General features: G+C 46.0%; 1 protein-coding gene across 3 annotated transcripts in view; it reads right to left on the reverse strand.

Annotated features, from left to right (window-relative positions):
- Nucleotides 1-15,254, reverse strand: part of golga4 (golgin A4) — a 220,065-nt gene that overhangs the window by 155,545 nt on the left and 49,266 nt on the right. For all 3 annotated transcript variants that reach the window (XM_038809827.1, XM_038809826.1, XM_038809825.1), the window contains one exon: nt 4,548-4,604. In XM_038809827.1, coding sequence (XP_038665755.1) covers nt 4,548-4,604 — 57 coding nt within the window. The remainder of the gene's footprint in view (nt 1-4,547; nt 4,605-15,254) is intronic.

Genomic DNA, 15,254 nt, shown 5'->3' on the forward strand with positions numbered 1-15,254 from the left:
TTTTATTTTATTTTGTACTCCCTGAGCTGTCTCCTCAGATTCCAACACTAAAGAAGCTCGACACCATCCAAGACAAAGCAGCCCACTTGATTAGCAACCCATTCACAAACATTTCATCACACCACCACCAATGCACAATGGCAGCAGTGTGTACTGTCTACAAGCTGCACTGCAGGGACTCGCCAAGGGTCCTCAGGCAGAATCATCCAAGCCTCTGACCATTACCACCCAGAAGGACAGGGCAACAGGCACGTGCGAACACCACCACCTGGAAGTACCCCTCCAAGCCGCTCACCATCCTGACTGGAAATACATCACCATTCCTTCACGGTCGCTCGGTCAAAATCCTGGAACACAATCCCTAACAGCACTTCAGGTGCACCTTCACCACATGGGATGCAGCAGTTAGGCAGCTCTCAAGGGCAATAGGGACAGGCAATAAATGCTGGCTTAGCCAGCAACACCCATGTCCCATAGATGAATTTTTAAAATCATCACTGAACTTAACGAGGTTGCACTGAATGTCTGAATGCAAGGTATTCCATGTCATCTATAAACAGATGTCCAAATATTGAACCCCGAGGCAAAAGTAACAACTGAGTCAGAGTACAGGAGGTAGATAGAGAACCTAGTGGAGTGGTGTAACGACAACAATCTCTCCCTCGATGTCAGCAAATCTAAAGAGCTGATCATTGACTTCAGGAAGCAAAGTATCGTCTGTCTGCAAAGTACTGTCTGCACCAATGGTGCTGAGGTGGAGATGGTTGACAGCTTCAAATTCCTAGATGTACACATCTGACCTGGTCCACCGACATCAACGCTACGACCAAGAAACCACAACAGTGCCTATACTTTCCCAGATACTATGGAAATTTGTCATATCGACATTGACTCTCAGAATTTACACTGCAGAAGGAGGCCATTTTGCCTATCGAGTCTGCACCAGCCCTTGGAAAGAGCACCCCAACTAAAGCCACACCTCCACAATATCCCCATAACCCAGTAACCCCACCTAACCTAAGGACACTAAGGGCAATTTAGCATGGCCAATCCACCTAACCTGCACATTTTGTGCTGTGGCAGGAAACGAGAAAACCTGGAGGAAACCCACGCGGACACAGGGAGAACATGCAAACTCCGCACAAACAGTGACCCAAGCCAGGAATCGAACCTGGGTCCTTGGAACTTTGAAGCAACAGTGCTAACCACTGTGCTACTGTCCCGTCCTTACCAATTTTTACAGATGCACCATAGAAAGTATTCTACCTGGTTGCATTACTATTTGGTATGGCAACTGCTCGGCCCAAGACCGTAAGAAACGAGAGAGTTATAAATACAGCCCAGTTCATCACGCGAACCCGCCTCCCATCCATTGACTCTGTCTACACCTCCTGCTGCCTTGGGAAAGCGGGCAGCATAATTAAAGACCGCTCTCATCTGGGTTATTCTCTCTTCCAACCTCTTCCATCGGGAAGAGATACAAAAGTTTGAGAACACGCACTTGTCATGTGAATTTCCCTTTAAGGAAAGTGTGCTTTATCAAATGGCTGTAGTGATGTCATTGTGTGGATGGTGCTGAAAGCTCTTTTTGGCTCTGTGTTTAGTTTTGCTTTCAGTTCGGTGGAGGAAGAGGAATTAAAATGGACTATGTTATTATAAATGTTTGCATCCTTTGTTTTGTTAAAAAAAACGTACATTACTCAGCCAACAAGTGCTCAATGTTCACTATGCTTCATCCATTTTTTAATTAGTCCAAAAAAAATCGAACTATACGAAATATCAAACATATTCCTTTTATCCCTGTAACAAAGTAAGAGGACTCAGTTTTACATTAAGTATTCAATCACATAGTTATCTCATCCCTCCACGATAGAAGTAAAACTGAAGACAAATTAAACCCTCCCTTAGGGGAAGAGTATGAGATCCCTATCTGATAATGCCCTTGCAGTGAGTTTCAAAGCAGCACTGGCATGGCCTGGGAGCTCTTGTCCATCATCCTTTGAGTTGAAGATACTATGTGATATTGAAAAGTCACAGCTGAAAATAACCCTCAATAAATGGATTTTGGGCTGCCTTGCTGGCTTCGGAGTTGATCACACAATATAATGCTGAGACAAGCGCATTCCACGAAGGTTACAAGACTGATCTATGACGGTTAATCAGAGCTGGGTGACTATGCATGGAACAGGAATAGGGACAGGGTTAAAAATGGCTCACCATTGCTCCAGCTCCAGATCTCTACCTGCTGGAAATGATTTGTGTATGAAGAATTCAAGAGGCATCAGCTGCACTGGACTCTCAAAAGAATGGGCCCTTGGGAGAGGTACTGAAGAGCTATCAGTCCCCTTGCACGAAGGTGTATTTATATAGCATCTACTGTGTTTATTTTTAATAAAGATAAGCTCCAAAGCATTTCAAGGACAGAGGCCACGCGATAACAATCTCAGGATATTCCAAATAAGCATTTATGACATGGTGTCACTGGTGTAATTTAGGGTAACAGGGCTGTCATTTCGACATAGCAAGCAGCCACTAAAAGCACCAACATAAATGACCAGGTAATTTGTTTTAATTATGTTTTTGAGGAATAAATATTGGCAGGAGAATTCTCCTCCTCTCTCTGGAATAGTGTCACAGGATTCTTTTTTTTAAAAAACATCCGCATGAGACAAGGCTTGAATTTAATTTTCATTCTAAAGACAGATTTTTAAAAAGGTAGATGAGGGAATGAGCCACAAGAAATGAAGGGAAAGATCTGATGGAGTGATCAAGAGCTCAGTCAAAGAGATGAGTTTGAATCAAGCTTTTAGAAAAGCAGAGAGGTGGAAGGGACAGTTACAGAGAGTAGAGCCAATGCAGTTAAAGGCTATGCCACACTGGTAAGGGAAACAAAAGGAAAAATGTAAGAGAGACTAGACATTGAAAAAGAAAGAATGGAGGATGGAATACTGAGCTCAGCGAAAGAATGCTTGAAGATTTCCAAAGCGTTTTGCCGATGGCAAGGACAGAATATTAAATCATGCAAATGCAGACAGGAACCAATTTAAATCAGCAAGGGAGGAAGTGACGAAAGGACATAATTTGGCACAGAACAGAATACAGTGGGGTAAATTTTTAACAAATAAGATCTCATGAAGTGTGAAGGAAGAGTTGCTAACAAGGTGACAAAAACATGGCCAAGGAATTCAGCAGTGGCAAGACTGAAAATAATCCAATTATCCTTTAATAGGATAATATCTTTTTAATATTTGATATTTTACCAAGTGAATTTTAATCCACTGGTTTAAGATTCAAAATAGAGTCCAGCTTGTCTCCTATCTATTCATTATGTAATCTTAAACAGTTATCCATTTTCCTGTAATTTGGGTCCATTCCAATTTTATTAAGATAATGCACCTGCACATTTATTCAGAACTATACGTATAAAACAGACCAAAATTTGCACTTCTTGATTTAATCCCATGTGGTACCCAAACTCAAAGTTTTTTCTCACCCTTTTAATTATGGCTTTCATTAACCATAAGGAACAATGATGTGGAGATGCCGGCATTGGACTGGGGTGAGCACAGTAAGAAGTCTTACAACACCAGGTTAAAGTCCAACAGGTTTGATTCAAACACGAGGTTTCGGAGCGCAGCTCCTTCCTCAGGTGAACCTGGTATGCATATGCAGTTTGATGAGCTGTGCCAGTATTTCCCTTGCTATGTCTTGAACTGCATGTGTGGAGTCAAGCAAACTAAAGTAAAAGACTGTGTCTTTAGCTGTTTTCCAATTAAAAAAAAGAACAACTGTGGTGAGATCATGTTCTCGCGTGAAGTTTTTTGTAACTTATAGATGCATAAAATATTTCCATGAGCTCCAGAAGCAGTCTGGCCAGTATGCAAAAGTGCAGAAGTGCACTTCTGAAGGACTTACTTCTATCAGCCAACATTATTGTTTCGAGCAAGGTTATTTCGGTGGGTGATGGTTATTACTACTTTGAATGCAATAAAGAACCATCAACACTTCCATTTGCAAGTCTTGTGCATTCTCAATTTACAGTCAGTGTGCTGGAAACAAAACTGGCAAACTGAACAGAATTTGCACATAAATGCATACATTCAATGTGCAGCTCCACATCAGTCTTCAAATTACTTTTTGCTCCACTGAAATCACTACACATTGCTTCAAATTTCAAAAAAATCAAAATATCATATTATTAATTTAGCATTAGTTCATTGTAAAAAAATTAGTTTTCTTTTTCACCTTTTCCATGTATCAAACATATTAAGCATTGTTTTCGCGGGCATCAGATATTTTGCAAGGGTGTAGACTTGTATTTTGCTCCAATTTACAGCCAATATTGCTATAGATACTATTGGCACTTCCACAGTGCAAAAACAAATGCCCAGCACACGAAACAACTTTTACATGTTTTCAAATAAAAGTTACCAAATAAAGAATAAAAATTTAATATAACTCAAAAGTCAATAAAAACTCGACAGGAGGATAACTTCAGAAGGTTCGGAGGATTTCATCACTTTAATTCAAAATGTACAGGGTCTTACCTCACGTAATTCTCCAATCCTGCGCAGAGCTTTATCTTGACCCTGACTCAAAACCACCTAAAAACAAAGGATACAAATCAATGTATGGGATTGAACATACAAACAGGTTAATGAATTAACATTCCATTTTACATTCCTCAGCACTGAAGCAAACTGCATTTTTCATCTTTTTTTAATATTTCTACACCCAAATCATGAAATGAAGTTATGTTTTCAAACATTTCATTGTATATCACAATTAACTATTGGGATGTAAAGTATGTTCCACATAAAATTTATATCATTCTTTTCATTGATATTTCAAAAGCAAGCTTTGCATAAAACTATGTCTGTGTTATGACAAACAAATTAACCAAGCTTAAGTCAGTCATGTCATTCATGACTGACTCAGAAAAGGCTTACCAAAGCAGAAATTAAGCAGATGCAAATATTTGGAAAACTCTGCTCAGTAACTTGATTTGCGTAATGTGATTGCGCAGAGGAAAGTCGATTGATGTGACTTCATAGTGGAATCAATAATCAAACTAAATCAAATTTCTCACCATTGAACAATACAGAGTCAAGTGCATTGCTTGTAAGAGCTACTTTCAACACATACAATACTTGTAAATTCCAATGACTGAATGTAATATTCAAATTTAAGCCACTTAATAAAGATGATCACATTAAATGTTGGCTGCATTTCCATTATTTAGTTCTGAATGCTGTGGTGAGAGCAGAGGTTCCACAAATGTACAGCCAGAGCCAAGCTCATGGCACCATGGAGACCTCCGCTTTACAGAGGAGGAGGAACATCAAAACGGCTACCATGAAAGGGGAATAAACACGTATTTTTTGTGGCCCCAGAAGTGACTCCAGGGTGGCATGTTATTCCTCTGGTAGCATGGTCAAAGTTGTTGCTGAGCGATTACAGAGTATTTTGTGGGAGAGGGGACTAGTCGAAGGTCATGGACTATTGTTGGTACCAATGACATAGAAAAGAAGGGTGAGATCCTAAAGCCAGATTTTAAGGAGCGAGGAAAGAAATTGAAAAGAAGGACCTGAAAAGTAGTCATCTCTGGATTAAACTCCCTATGCCACACGCTAATAAGTACAAAATTAGAAAAACAGAACAGGCAAATCCACCTAACCTGCACATCTTTGGACTGTGGGAGGAACCCGGAGCACCTGGAGGAAACCCACGCAGACACAGGAAGAACATGCATACTCCAATGGGGAGAGCGTGCAGAATCCACACAGAGTGACCCAAGCCGGGAATTGCACCTGGGACCTGGAGCTGTGAAGCAACAGTGATAACCACTGTGCTACCATGCCGCCCATCTTGCCCTCATCCTGTCAGAATTCCACAAAGAACGTTCCCTCCAGACACCCTGGTCCACTCCTCCATCACCACCAACACTGCAGTCCCTTCCCACAGCACCTTCCCGTGCAATCGCAGAAGGTGCAACAACTGCCCTTTACCTCCTCGCTCCTCACTGTTCACGGCATCGTTCAGGGGAAGCAACATTTCACTTGCACCTCCCTTAATTTAGTGTACTGCATTCACTAGTCACAATGCAGCCTCCTCTACAAGGTGGGAGGGGGGAGTGGAGGAGAGACACTTGTCATTTCAACTCAATACCCTGCTCTTACGCCCACATTTCTGTCCTCGGCCTGCTGTAAGGTGCCAGGGGAGCCCAACACAAACTGAAGGAACAAAACCTCATCTTCAGATGAGGTACTTTACAGTCTTTTGGATTTCATGGAGTATCATAGAATTTACAGTGCAGAAGGACTTAACATTGAGTTAACGTACAGCCCCTGAACTCCCCTCTTCCATTTTGATATTTTATTCCCCAACCCCCTCTCCCATAGGGTCACCCGTAACTTGTTTTGCTTTCAGAGTACTGATCCTTGTTCTGCCATTAACACATTCTGCTACCTTACTTTCCTGCCATAATTAGCACCTTCTTTAGTCTTTAGCGCTACCATTAACACTCACTTGTCTTGCGGCAATGACATCTTTGCCAATCTCTCCTGCGCTCCCACCTTCTAGTTTGCTCCACCTTCTCCACCCCCCTCTCCCAACGATATAATCCATCACATTTCGGCCCCTCTTCACCCCTGAAGAAAAGTCATACGGACTCAAAATGCTGAGGAAGGGTTTTAGATTCCATGGGGAGGTAGGACCTGTACAGCAGGACGTTGCACATCAAGAGGGACCTGGCGGATGCAGCAGGGAAGCAATGCTGCAAAGGGAAGACCAGAACGTTAGTAAGCAGGTATGGGTGGCAGACAATACACACGAATGAGCTGTTCAGTGGTTAGTGGAATGGAAGCCAATGCAGGATGAAGACAGATGAGCTGAGGGCACAGACAGACACGTGGACGTATATAATAGCTACGACTGAAACGTACAGAAGGGCAGGAATTTCAGTTCAACATTCCTGTGTATAGGATTTACAAATGGCATATAGAAGGGGATTTAAAAAAGAAAACGCTGGTTGAAGAAACAATCTCAGTTGTGAGGACAGATGGCATGCTATATCCAGCAGAGGGCAGCAGAGCAGAGCTACTGATCAGCTGTTCTGGGGAAATTTGCATACGTGCAGTGCGGTCAGCCTAAGTTGAAGGTGAACTGGCGAAGGAGACCCAAGGAGTTTGAGTGAAGACAAGCATCCAGCAGAGGGCAGCAGAGCAGAGCTACTGATCAGCTGTTCTGGGGAAATTTGCATACGTGCAGTGCGGTCAGCCGAAGTTGAAGGTGGTTTGTGGAAGGGCTGTTGGCAACTGACAGTTAAACCTGAAACACTTTGTGAGTGTTTCCCACCCTACCTCCTCCTCTAACCAACCCCCCCACCCCACGGTGGTTGGGAAGCGGGAGCAGGGGCCTGTCGTGAAGGTGAGTGAGTGCCTTTAAATTTGCTTAACTTTCAGCGGGAGCAGGGTTTGAGGTAATATCAGGTAAGCGCTTCCTTTCTTTTTCTTTTTCTTGTTTTTTTTTAAATCTAGAGGTGATGTCAGGGAAGGCAGTACAATGCTCCTCCTGCAGAATGTCTGAGGTGAAGGACGCCGTCAGTGTCCCTGCTGATTTCATCTGTGGGAAGTGCACCCAACTCCAGCTCCTCAAAAACCGTGTTAGGGACCTGGAGTTTGAGCTGGATGAACTTCGGATCATTCGGGAGGCAGAGGGGGTCATAGATAGGAGCTTCAGGGAAGTAGTTACACCAAAGACTGGAGATAGATGGGTAACTGTAAGAGGGACTGGGAAGAAGCAGTCAGTGCAGGGACCCCCTGCGGTCGTTCCCCTGAGTAACAAGTATACCGTTTTGGATACTTGTGGGGGGGGGGACTTACCAGGGGTAAGCCATGGGGTACGGGCCTCTGGCACGGAGTCTGTCCCTGTTGCTCAGAAGGGAAGGGGGGAAAGGAGTAGAACACTAGTAATTGGGGACTCAATAGTCAGGGGCACAGATAGGAGATTTTGTGGGAGCGAGAGAGACTCACGTTTGGTATGTTGCCTCCCAGGTGCAAGGGTAAGTGATGTCTCGGATCGTGTTTTCCGGGTCCTTACGGGGGAGGGGGAGCAGCCCCAAGTCGTAGTCCACATTGGCACTAACGACATAGGTAGGAAAGGGGACAAGGATGTCAGGCAGGCCTTTAGGGAGCTAGGATGGAAGCTCAGAGCGAGAACAAACAGAGTTGTTATCTCTGGGTTGTTGCCCGTGCCACGTGATAGTGAGATGAGGAATAGGGAGAGAGAGCAATTAAACACGTGGCTACAGGGATGGTGCAGGCGGGAGGGATTCAGATTTCTGGATAACTGGGGCTCTTTCTGGGGAAGGTGGGACCTCTATAGACAGGATGGTCTACATCTGAACCTGAGGGGCACCAATATCCTGGGGGGGAGATTTGTTAGTGCTCTTTGGGGGGGTTTAAACTAATTCAGCAGGGGCATGGGAACCTGGATTGTAGTTTTGGGGTACGGGAGATTGAGAGTATAGAGGTCAGGAGCACAGATTTGACTTCGCAAGAGGGTGCCAGTGTTCAGGTAGGTGGTTTGAAGTGTGTCTACTTCAATGCCAGGAGTATACGAAATAAGGTAGGGGAACTGGCAGCATGGGTTGGTACCTGGGACTTCGATGTTGTGGCCATTTCAGAGACATGGATAGAGCAGGGACAGGAATGGTTGTTGCAGGTTCCGGGGTTTAGGTGTTTTAGTAAGCTCAGAGAAGGGGGCAAAAGAGGGGGAGGTGTGGCGCTGCTAGTCAAGGACAGTATTACGGTGGCGGAAAGGATGCTAGATGGGGACTCTTCTTCTGAGGTAGTATGGGCTGAGGTTAGAAACAGGAAAGGAGAGGTCACCCTGTTGGGAGTTTTCTATAGGCCACCTAATAGTTCTAGGGATGTAGAGGAAAGGATGGCGAAGATGATTCTGGAAAAGAGCAAAAGTAACAGGGTAGTTGTTATGGGAGACTTTAACTTTCCAAATATTGACTGGAAAAGATATAGTTCGAGTACATTAGATGGGTCATTCTTTGTACAATGTGTGCAGGAGGGTTTCCTGACACAATATGTTGACAGGCCAACAAGAGGCGAGGCCACATTGGATTTGGTTTTGGGTAATGAACCAGGCCAGGTGTTAGATCTGGAGGTAGGTGAGCACTTTGGAAACAGTGACCACAATTCGGTGACCTTTACGTTAGTGATGGAAAGGGATAAGTATACCCCACAGGGCAAGAGTTATAGCTGGGGGAAGGGCAATTATGATGCCATTAGACATGACTTAGGATGTGTTGGTTGGAGAAGTAGGCTGCAAGGGTTGGGCACACTGGATATGTGGAGCTTGTTCAAGGAACAGCTATTGCATGTTCTTGATAAGTACGTACCAGTCAGGCAGGGAGGAAGGGGTCGAGCGAGGGAACCGTGGTTTACCAAAGAAGTGGAATCTCTTGTTAAGAGGAAGGAGGAGGCCTATGTGAAGATGAGGCATGAAGTTTCAGTTGGGGCGTCTGATAGTTACAAGGAAGCGAGGAAGGATCTAAAGAGAGAGCTGAGACGAGCAAGGAGGGGACATGAGAAGTCTTTGGCAGGTAGGATCAAGGAAAACCCAAAAGCTTTCTATAGGTATGTCAGGAATAAAAGAATGACTAGGGTAAGAGTAGGGCCAGTCAAGGACAGTGGTGGGAAGTTGTGTGTGGAGGCTGAGGAGATAAGCGAGATACTAAATGAATACTTTTCGTCAGTATTCACTCAAGAAAAAGATAATATTGTGGAGGAGAATGCTGAGACCCAGGCTATTAGAATAGATGGCATTGAGGTGCGTAGGGAAGAAGTGTTGGCAATTCTGGACAAGGTGAAAATAGATAAGTCCCCGGGGCCTGATGGGATTTATCCTAGGATTCTCTGGGAAGCCAGGGAAGAGATTGCTGAGCCTTTGGCTTTGATTTTTAGGTCATCATTGGCTACAGGAATAGTGCCAGAGGACTGGAGGATAGCAAATGTGGTCCCTTTGTTCAAGAAGGGGAGTAGAGATAACCCCGGTAACTATAGGCCGGTGAGCCTAACGTCTGTGGTGGGTAAGGTCTTGGAGAGGATTATAAAAGATACGATTTATAATCATCTAGATAGGAATAATATGATTAGGGATAGTCAGCATGGTTTTGTGAAGGGTAGGTCATGCCTCACAAACCTTATCGAGTTCTTTGAGAAGGTGACTGAACAGGTAGACGAGGGTAGAGCAGTTGATGTGGTGTATATGGATTTCAGTAAAGCGTTTGATAAGGTTCCCCACGGTCGGCTATTGCAGAAAATACGGAGGCTGGGGATTGAGGGTGATTTAGAGATGTGGATCAGAAATTGGCTAGTTGAAAGAAGACAGAGAGTGGTAGTTGATGGGAAATGTTCAGAATGGAGTTCAGTTACGAGTGGCGTACCACAAGGATCTGTTCTTGGGCCGTTGCTGTTTGTCATTTTTATAAATGACCTAGAGGAGGGCGCAGAAGGATGGGTGAGTAAATTTGCAGACGACACTAAAGTCGGTGGAGTTGTAGACAGTGCGGAAGGATGTTGCAGGTTACAGAGTGACATAGATAAGCTGCAGAGCTGGGCTGAGAGGTGGCAAATGGAGTTTAATGTGGAGAAGTGTGAGGTGATTCACTTTGGAAAGAATAACAGGAATGCGGAATATTTGGCTAATGGTAAAATTCTTGGTAGTGTGGATGAGCAGAGGGATCTCGGTGTCCATGTACATAGATCCCTGAAAGTTGCCACCCAGGTTGATAGGGTTGTGAAGAAGGCCTATGGTGTGTTGGCCTTTATTGGTAGAGGGATTGAGTTCCGGAGCCATGAGGTCATGTTGCAGTTGTACAAAACTCTAGTACGGCCGCATTTGGAGTATTGCGTACAGTTCTGGTCGCCTCATTATAGGAAGGACGTGGAAGCCTTGGAACGGGTGCAGAGGAGATTTACCAGGATGTTGCCTGGTATGGAGGGAAAATCTTATGAGGAAAGGCTGATGGACTTGAGGTTGTTTTCGTTAGAGAGAAGAAGGTTAAGAGGTGACTTAATAGAGGCATACAAAATGATCAGAGGGTTAGATAGGGTGGACAGCGAGAGCCTTCTCCCGCGGATGGAGGTGGCTAGCACGAGGGGACATAGCCTTAAATTGAGGGGTAATAGATATAGGACAGAGGTCAGAGGTGGGTTTTTTACGCAAAGAGTGGTGAGGCCGTGGAATGCCCTACCTGCAACAGTAGTGAACTCGCCAACATTGAGGGCATTTAAAAGTTTATTGGATAAGCATATGGATGATAAGGGCATAGTGTAGGTAAATGGCCTTTAGTTTTTTTCCATGTCGGTGCAACATCGAGGGCCGAAGGGCCTGTACTGCGCTGTATCGTTCTATGTTCTATAACAATCATCAAATGAGGCCTTATGAATTGAACTGTTTAACAAAAAAGGAACAATTACGCTCTTGGAAACTGAGGAACAAGAGTTGGGCCATTTCGCTGCTCGAGTATGCATCACATTCAGGAGACCATGGCTGACATGCGATCTCAGAGACAGCCACCCAAAGGGACACTGCCGCCAGAGAACAGCAGAAAAAAGTGGCAGCGTGAGTAGGAGCAAGGAGCACTGAAATGGTAAATCAGCAAAATAAATGAAGGACTAATGTCACAGGATACTAGATAGGTAATTGGAAGAGCTCGAGCCCAGGGTCTCAGAGCTCAAGCAGTAGCTGGCATCGCTGCAGAGCATCTATAGGCTGAGTTACGTGGAAAGCAAGTTTCTGGATATGGTCGCCACGCCACTTAATGATATGCAGGCAGAGAGGGGGAAAATGATCACAAATCAGTCAAGGAGAACCAGTGGGTAGTGTAATAGTCTGCTGAGTGAATATCACTTCTGAAAATTGGTGAGAGTGATGGTTCCTCTGGAGAGCTCAGCCTGAGCCAACTCTACAGAATTACAGCTGGCTCCGTTGTACATGGAGACAGGAGGATGACTGGGAAAGCAAAATTCATAGGGGATTCTGTCAACTTGAATCCAGGATGCTATGTTGCCTCCCTGGTGCCGGGGTGAAAGATGCCACTGAGCAGTCGCACTCTGAGCAGGTAGGGTGAACAGCCAGCAATTACGGAACATATTAGCACCAACGACAAAGGGATGACATACTGCTGACAGATTTCCGAGAACTAGCCAAGAAATCAAAAAGTAGAGCTGCAAAGATAGTAATCTCTGGATTACTCCTCATGCACGAGGACAGAAATAGAAGGATCATTTACCTCAATATTGGGCTGAAAAGATTATACGGGAAGAAGGGACTTACATACCTGGGATATTGGGACCAGTTCTGTGGGAGATGAGACAGGTCGACATGTTGTTCCTGAACAGAGCCTGGACCAATGTCCTTGTGGAGGAAGGTTTAAATTAACTTGGCACGGTGATGAGGACCAGAACGTAACATTAGAGCAAGGTGCACAAAGTATTGGGAGAGGAAGATATCACTGGAATAAGAAGGAGTCTAGTGTTCAGTGGAATCAGAGTAAGAGGGAATGTAACAAGGCTTACATTGGGTTGACTGCCAGTTGTGACCATGGAGTGAGTGGTCATATCCAGGGCTGTTCCTGCTTAAAGTCACAGAAAAGGGCTCTTTTTACCAAGATCCGGGTGGAATTTTGATGAAAAGGTGTAGGTGAATGTTAGAGGAGTAGTTTACCCCTGGAATGGTATGTCTTCTGACCGCCAGACCCGGCAGAAAGCAGTGAGAGATTTGGCTGGAAAGTTGAAACAGTCTGGTGCTGCAACAACAGCCTCTACCAGCATGCAGGCGGGGGAGGGGCAAGCTGTCAGGCCCCAGATACAGGAACTGATGACTTTTATCAAGGAGGAATTCCATAAGCAGAGGAAAGAAATGCGTGAGGATCATGCAAAGGCCATTGCAGAAGCTGTGTCACCCCTGAAGAGTACTTTGGAGCGGATGGCGAGGTTTTTGGAGGTGCAGGAGTCACAGATTCGGGAGATTGAAGGAGTGATCTCGGACCACAGCGATCGTGTGGTGGCCCTGGAGGCGGAGGTGGGGCTCCTAAGAGACCTTTGTAAAATGCTGAGGGCAAAGGTGGAGGAGCAGGAGAATAACTCAAGAAGACAGAACCTGCGAATAGTGGGCCAGCCTGAAGGAGTGGAAGGTGCGAGTGCCACGAGGTACGTCTCGAGGATGCTGGCAGGACTGGTGGCAGAAGGGGTGCAGGATAAGGCACCTGAAGTGGACCGAGCGCATAGGTCTTTGAGGCAGACGCCTAGAGATGGAGAGCCGCCGCAGGCGGTGATCGTGACACTCCATAAATTTGTGGAGAAAGAGAAAATTCTACGGTGGGCCACGGACAAGCGTAGCTACAACTGGGAGGGAAATAACGTCTGGATTTATCAGGACATCGGAGCAGAGTTGGCAAACGGCGGGCAGATTTCAACAAAGCCAAGGCGGTGCTGTACCAGTGGCAGATCAAGTTTGGGGTGCTCTGACGTTCGGAGGCCGGGAGTATTATTTCGAGACCCCAGAAGCGGCCGAAGACTTCATTAAGGAGCATAAACTGGGAAGAACTGAGCGGACAATGCTTGGGAACTGGGGTGCTTGCATTATGTAATGGTCGGGAGCATGTTTGAAGTGGGTGTAGAGATTGGGGGTTTATCGCCTTTTTTTGTGGCAGAGGGGATGCTTTCTGTTCAATGTTGAGATTGTAAGGAGTTGTAGGGGTGAAAAGTTGCTGTGGGGATGGATGTTCCCATCGCCCCTCCTGTTTTATGGGACTGTTGTGTTTAACATCTGTTTGTTTGGCTTTGGAGACGGCTACCTGGAGTTCAGGAGAAGTCCTTATTTGGGTAGGGCCAGCAGGAGGCCTTCTTCTTTGAGCTGAGGAGTGGGGGGGGGGGGGGGGGGGGGGAAAGAAAGAGAGGTCATTAGGATGTGCCTTTGGGCAGGGGCAGCCGTGCCAGCAGGTTATCATAGAATTTACAGTGCAGAAAGAGGCCATTCGGCCCATCGGATCTGCACCGGCTCTTGGAAAGAGCACCATACCCAAGGTCAACACCTCCACCCTATCCACATAACCCAGTAACCCCACCCAACATGAAGGTCAATTTATCATGGCCAATCCGCCTAACCTGCACATCTTTGGACTGTGGGAGGAAACTGGAGCACCCGGAGGAAACCCATGCACACACGGGGACGATGTGCAGACTCCGCACAGACAGTGACCCAAGCCGGAATCGAACCTGGGACCCTGGAGCTGGTGAACGGAAGTGAGGTGATGGGGGAGAAGGCCCAGAGGGGTGGCCGGGGGGGAAAGGGGAAGTGGGGGGAAGAAGGGACAGGGGAAAAGCAGGGGCGGGGGGGGGGGTTTCTGCGATACGGCTAGGGGTGAGAGATGACATTGTCAAGGGCGAAGAAAGGGGCCATCTGGGATGGGCTAGGTACAGAGTGGAATTAAAGGGGCAGGAGTTAAGTGGGGAAGATGACGGACAGTAAAGGGGATTGGAGGCGCAAGCCTCCGGTAAGGTTGGTAACGTGTAACGTCTGGGGACTGAATGGGCCGGTTGAAAGGTTGCGGGTGTTCGCGCACCTCAGGAGCTTGAAAGCGGGGGTGTCTTTTTACAGGAGACACACCTCCGTGTGAAGGACCAGGTTAGGTTAGGGAAGGGGTAGGTTGGGCAGGTTTTCCACTCGGGGTTTGATTCGAAATCGATGGGTGTGGCGATTTCAATGAGCAAAAAATGGGATTCGTGAGTGCAAAGGAGGCGAGGGATCTAGGTGGGAGATATGTTATTGTGAGTGGGGTATTGGAAGGAGCACCGGTAGTGTTGGTGAATGTGTACGCCCCAAATTGGGGTGATATGGGTTTCATGAGGGGGTTGTTGGCAGCAATCCCAGATTTGGCCACGCACCAGTTGATCATGGGAGGATATTTTAACTGTGTCCTGGAGCCGAGGGTGGATAGATCGAGCCCCAGGTTGATGGGTAGGGTATAAATGGCAAGGGAGCTGGGGGGTTTATGGAGAGGATGGGTATTGAGAGGTGGATCCATGGCGCTTTCAGAACCCAGGGGGAAGGGAGTATTCCTTCTTTTCACACGTTTATAAGGTGTATTCAAGGATTGATTACATTGTAGTGAGTCGGGAGATTTTGTTTGGGGTGGAGGGGGCAGAGTATGCAGGGATAGTTATCTCGGA

Source organism: Scyliorhinus canicula, chromosome 10 (genome assembly GCF_902713615.1).
Source record: "Scyliorhinus canicula chromosome 10, sScyCan1.1, whole genome shotgun sequence".
Taxonomy (NCBI): domain Eukaryota; kingdom Metazoa; phylum Chordata; class Chondrichthyes; order Carcharhiniformes; family Scyliorhinidae; genus Scyliorhinus; species Scyliorhinus canicula.